The 6,000-nt window shown below is 42.4% G+C and overlaps 1 protein-coding gene across 1 annotated transcript in view; it reads left to right on the top strand.

Moving 5' to 3' along the window:
* Nucleotides 1-1,061: 1,061 nt before the first annotated feature.
* The window catches only part of Nemf (nuclear export mediator factor), a 57,305-nt gene continuing 52,366 nt past the window's right edge, over nt 1,062-6,000 (top strand). The window contains exons 1-4 of the mRNA XM_059279758.1: nt 1,062-1,178; nt 1,864-1,932; nt 2,080-2,182; nt 3,664-3,789. Coding sequence (XP_059135741.1) covers nt 1,120-1,178; nt 1,864-1,932; nt 2,080-2,182; nt 3,664-3,789 — 357 coding nt within the window. The 5' untranslated portion in view covers nt 1,062-1,119. The remainder of the gene's footprint in view (nt 1,179-1,863; nt 1,933-2,079; nt 2,183-3,663; nt 3,790-6,000) is intronic.

Here is a 6,000-nt window from a genome sequence, read left to right as displayed (position 1 = left end):
ATCCTTATGTATTTAGATATACTAATCTGACCCTTTTCCTGCTTTTGGTGTTTTGTTCTGCAGGGTCTCACCCATTGGTCATTTGAATGCTCATGACTTTTAATTTCTAAGTACACACATCACTGGTCTAAAGTTTGCCCGCTTTGCTAAGAGTGTTGGTAATTTCAGCTAAGGCAAGAGAATAGAGAATTCTAAGGCAGCCTGGACTACATAACAAGACCCTGTCTCAAAAACAACCACACACACACACACACACACACACACACACACACACCCTTTACTGTCCAAAACTAATAGATTTTTGTTTTTAGTTTTAAATTTGTTTATTACTAATACTAGAACTTTAAAAAAGAAAAAAAATAGACTAATTAGTTAGCATATATTTGTACCCGGAATAATTCATGAATCAGTAGCGCGCAGAACCAGAAGTTCAGAGAACGCTGGGATGTGGGCGAGGAGTAATTATTCTCCTTCTCCCACAGGAACTCACGCTTTATTTTTATCTGACATCTTAGCTAAATTCTTGAATATTTGAGGTGGTAAGAATTTATGGAACTCAGGCTGTATAGCACACCCACCACATTCAAGTTGAATGAGAATCCTGCAGTACGCTGCAGAATCCTACTTCGGATCCTACTCATCAAAAGAGGAACCCCTCTCTAGGGACTCGTCTGGATGCAGAAATGCCAACAGTGCGGGTTTTCTCTGGGCTCAAAATCGCGTTCGGAAAAGTGCCCTTGATCTTCCACCCTGAGCGCCAGCGCCCTCCAGGGGAAATTCTCCTTCAACTCGCTTCAAAATTGTTACTGACCAACGCAAAGAGGCAGTACTAATAATCCCGCTAATGTTCAAGGAAGGGACGCGGTTTCGAGAAGGTAGCTGGCCCTATTTTCGAGTTGTTTTAATACAGTGGGAAAAAAAAACAAAACAAAAACAAAAACCCGAGCTGACCATGATTAAACCAAAATTCCCAATTACACGGCGCACTTTCGCTTCAAGAAATATTGGGTCGTCTGGGCTGCCGTAGAGACGAGCCAAGCGCGCGTGCGCAGAAGCCGAGCGGCCGGGCGTCGGGTCAGCAGCTGAGAGAGGACTGCGGTGGCGACCGGGACCCTAGCCATGAAGAGCCGCTTCAGCACCGTTGATCTCCGCGCGGTGCTCGCGGAGCTGAATGCCAGGTACGGTGGTACGGGGTGTGCAGGCTCGCGCGAGGAGCGCGGGAAGCAGAGGCCGGGCTCCGGGTGGCCGCGAGACGGGCCCGGGATCCCCGCGGTCGTCCCCGTGCCCCGGGGATTGGTGAGGCCTGGGGGCCGATCTCCGGGGCCGGGGCCCTCGGGAGACCCCCGGGGACGTGTGCCCGCGTGCAGCCTGTCCCTAGCGCTGGCCCAGCGGGATCCTGCCGGGTCGATCTGATAAACACTGGAGGTGCCAGAGTGATGGCCATTGCCCCGTACTGGCGTCCTGGTGTCTTCGGAACTCCCGTCTTCCATCCCAAAGAGGGGGACCCGTGCCATTTTTTTTTTTTTCCCCCAGCTGTAATTCGCAGTTTTGGACCTGGATGCTGAACCTGTCTTTTACTGTTTGAGCTTTGTCATATTTTCGTGGGGCTCGGCTACTCTTCGATCGTAATAAATCAGTGAGATTAAGTTTTACTGTATTTCCCCCAAAGTCCTGGGCTGTTTCAGAGGAAGGCAGTTATCTGGTGTTCCTGAGGCCAACAGACCATTTTTGTGCTTAAATGTCTGTTTGGAGGATAACCTTAGCAGGTGGTCCTGATGTCCTTCCTCAACCTTAATAAATGACGGAAAGTTTTGCTTCAAACAAGAACATGATTTTGTTATTTGTTTCTTTTTATCTTTGCAGCTTGCTAGGAATGAGAGTAAACAATGTTTATGATGTGGATAACAAGACATATCTTATTCGGCTTCAAAAGTAAGGATATTTTATAGACTTACTTTGGTTAAAAAAAAAATATGACATTCTTGTTGGTTTTTAACCTGCATTTTAGGTTTGTTTTTTTTTTCCAGAGAGTAAGCTTTGGCAATTCCCTAAAGAAAAATTTGACTTTCTCTTGAACAGACCTGATTTTAAAGCTACATTGTTACTTGAATCTGGTATACGTATTCACACAACAGAATTTGAGTGGCCTAAGAACATGATGCCATCTAGTTTTGCCATGAAGGTAAATTTTAAGTTTGAAGCTAATTTTTAAAACTACATTTATGTATTTGTTTGTGTGTAAGTATGTGTATGTAGGTGGAAACAACAGACAGGCACAAGTTGGGGCTCTCAAGTGAATGTCAGGACAGCTTGGGGAGAGTCAGTTCTCCTGGTATACGATGAGGGGAAGGGGGTAAGATCCAACTCAGATCCTCAGAGCTGGTATGCTTTTTCTGTCCGACCTGCCAGCTCCCAAATAACCACATGGAGACTTTTTATTATGTAAGCTCAGCTGATAGCTTAGGCTTGTTCTTAACTAGCTCTTATAACTTAAATTAACCCATATTTTTATTAATCTATGTTCGACCATGTGGCTTTTACCTCTATCCTACTTATGTGTCCCACTCATTTCGTGGCTCTCTGGCTTCTACATCCTTCTTCCCAGCATTCTCTCTGCCCTGAAAATCCTGCCTAGCTATTGGCTGTTTAGCTTTTATTTAAACCAGTCACAGTGACAGATCTTCACACAGTGTGTTCTGGCCTGGAACTTGCTCTTTTTTGATGTTGTTTTTGAGACAGGGTTTCTCTGTGTGGCCCTGGCTGTGTAGACCAGGCTGGCCTCAAACTCAGAGATCATCTGCCTCCCGTCCCTTGCCTCCTGAGTGCTGGAACTAAAGGCATGTGGCACCATTCCCAGCTTGAAATTCGCTATATAGACCGGACTGGTTTCAAATTTAGGATGATCTTTCTTCGTGTGCTAGGATTACAGGAGTTTGCCATCATGTGTCACTCTAAAAAAATTCTTGAGCTGGGTTTGGTGGTAACCCCAATGTTCAAGGGGCTGAAGTAGGGTGGTTGGTCTGGGCTACTGGGTGACATTTTGCCTCAAAACAAACAAACAGAAAACAATAACAAACTCTTAGCAATCTGATGAGTTAAGTATTTTTGTGTACTTAAATGATAAGTTGTTTTTTTTTTCAAAAGAGCAGAAGGTATTTTAGATAAATAAAGAGCTATTGGTATATGACATAAGCAGGGTAATGCCTAGTGCATGGTAAGTCAGTGGTTGCCCTGGTTCTCATCATTATTCTGAAAAATAGAATACAAAATAACCGTTTCAGTTAGAAGTTATTAGAATAAAGGCTTAGGGATTTTTCCACGCGTGAGGGCCTGGCAGGATGGCTCAATGGACAGAAGCTACCAGCCTACTGACCTGAGTTTGATCCCTGGAGAGTGGAAGAGAACTCATTCGTGCAAGTTATTTACTGACCTCCACATGCACACTGTGCCATGCATGTGTTACCACACATACCCCAAATAAATAAATATGTAAAATTTTTTTCTTCTGATTATCATTTGTAAGCTTTTGTTTTATGACAATACTGTTTTATTTACCATTTAAGTATTCTCAGTGGCATAAAAATAATTTTCATAAACTAGTACCAAGTAGTTAGGAATTTACTTTTACTGTATAAATGCTTTTTTTCTTCTGTTTCTTGCTAGTGTCGAAAACATTTGAAGAGTCGGAGATTAGTCAGTGCAAAACAGCTTGGTGTGGATAGAATTGTGGATTTCCAATTTGGAAGTGATGAAGCTGCTTATCATTTAATCATTGAGCTCTATGATAGGGTAAGTTAAATTGAGAGGACTAAAGGAATAGAACAATATATCCGTTTTGTTGGGAGGCAGAGGCAGGTGGATCTCTGTGAGTTCGAGGCCAGCCTGGTCTACAGAGCTAGTCCAGGACAGGCTCCAAAGCTACAGAGAAACCCTGTCTCAGAAAAAAAAAAAAGAAAAGAAAAAAAAAGTTATTTTAATTCTACATCTTTGCTAATAGTCTTTTTTTTTTTTTTAATTTTTTCAAGGCTGGGTTTCTTTGTGTAGCTCTGGGTGGCCTCAAACTCCCAGAAATCCACCTACTTCTACCTCTTGAGTGCTGGGATTAAAGACGCGCACACACACACACACTCTTTTTTAAACTTGGACATAATACCAAGTACTTGTGTATTGTACACTTAGTTTTTACTAATGTTTTATAATATTTGTTAAACAGTGATACATAATGTTAATTGAATTGTAGGCTGTCTTCATTCATGGTTTTTCTGTTCCAAAGTATCATTGATTTTAGGGGGTTTCCATTTGAAGGATCTGAGCAAGGAGGCATGCATACTGTCTAGGTTCTAGAAATCCAATAAGTGATGAATTAGTGGTAAATACTAAGAATTTATGTATGAGAGTGTGCGCTTGGAAATCTGTTTAGTCATTGTGGTATTTGTGAGAGGGACTTGTTAAGAATATATTTTAAAGATTGCTCTTTCCTTTCTGTGGACAGAATTTGACCTCCTAGCTTTCTTGCCTTCTTGCTTGCTTTCTTTCTTTCTTTCTTTCTTTCTTTCTTTCTTTCTTTTTAAGATTTATTTATTTACTATAAATAAATATGTAGACGGTGTTCTGCCTGCATGCCAGAAGAGGGCGCCAGATCTCATTACAGATGGTTATGAGCCACCATGTGGTTGCTGGGAGTTGAACTCAGGACCCCTGGAAGAACAGCTAGTGCTCTTAACCGCTGAGCCATCTTTCCAGCCCCCTCCTAGCTTTCATGTCTGGAATTTTGAGGATTAGTGCATCTAGGGTTGATTAGACTGTGTGTAAAGAGGATCACTGCAACTTAAGACCAACTTAAGAAACTGAGAAATACAAATTTATGATAAGTTTTGGCTGTTGAGATGGCTTAGGAGCTAAAAATGCATGCCATGAAGCCTGAAGACTGAGTTCATTCCCTGGAACCTGTATAAAGATGGAAGGAGAGAACCAACTCCACATACCTGTCCTCTGACATTCACACACAGAGTGTGACTCATTCATATGCCATCTCCACCACACACACAGCGTATATGTGTACATATGTGTGTGTGTGTATGCATATATACACACAAAAATACTAAAAATTCAAAACTTTTTTAAGTTATGATACATTTATTAGGAGCAGTTCTGAGAAAAGTAACATAATATCAGAAAGTAAGCCGGGCGGTGGTGGCGCACGCCTTTAATCCCAGCACTCAGGAGGCAGAGCCAGGCGGATCTCTGTGAGTTGGAGGCCAGCCTGGGCTACCAAGTGAGTTCCAGGAAAAGGCGCAAAGCTACACAGAGAAACCCTGTCTCGAAAAACAAAAAACAAAAAACAACAACAACAAAAAAAGAAAGTAGTGTAGGAGGGGAGGGATTATTTAATTACTTTTTTTAATTTTGTAAAAAGATTTTCAGTATTGGGACAATGGTGGCACCTTTAATCCCAGCATTTGGGAGGCAGAGGCAGGCAGATATCTGAGTTCGAGGCCATCCTGGTCTACAGAGTGAGTTTCAGGCAGCCAGGGCTACCCAGAGAAACTCTGTCTTAAAAGTAAAACCAAAAACCTCTGTCTGGTTGCTATAGAGGGCAAAAGGTCAAAAGAAGGTGCTGAATTCCATGGAACTGGAGTTACAAATGGTCGTTAGCCACCCTGTAGGGACTTAGAATTGAACCCTGGTCCTCTGGAAGAGTAACAAGTTCTCTAAACTGCTGAGCCATCTCTCCAGCTCCCTAATTTTTTTAAATGAATCTTGTAAGAAGATCTATTTTTTCATTTTTAGTTATGTGTATTTGTGGACATGCACGAATGCATTTGAATGCAAATGCTCACAGAGGCCAAAAAAATATCCTCAGATTCCCCGGGGACTGGAGTAAGAGGCAGTGGTGAGCTGCCTGCCATGGGTGCTGGAAATTAGCTCAGGTCCTGTGTAGTAGCAGTATGTACTCTTACCCACTGAGCAGTGTCCCCAGCCTGCTTTGTTTTTTTTTTT

Source organism: Peromyscus eremicus, chromosome 14 (assembly GCF_949786415.1).
Source record: "Peromyscus eremicus chromosome 14, PerEre_H2_v1, whole genome shotgun sequence".
NCBI lineage: Eukaryota > Metazoa > Chordata > Mammalia > Rodentia > Cricetidae > Peromyscus > Peromyscus eremicus.
The sequence above is the reverse complement of the archived record's forward strand: the minus strand, read 5'-3'. Positions and strand labels throughout refer to the sequence as shown.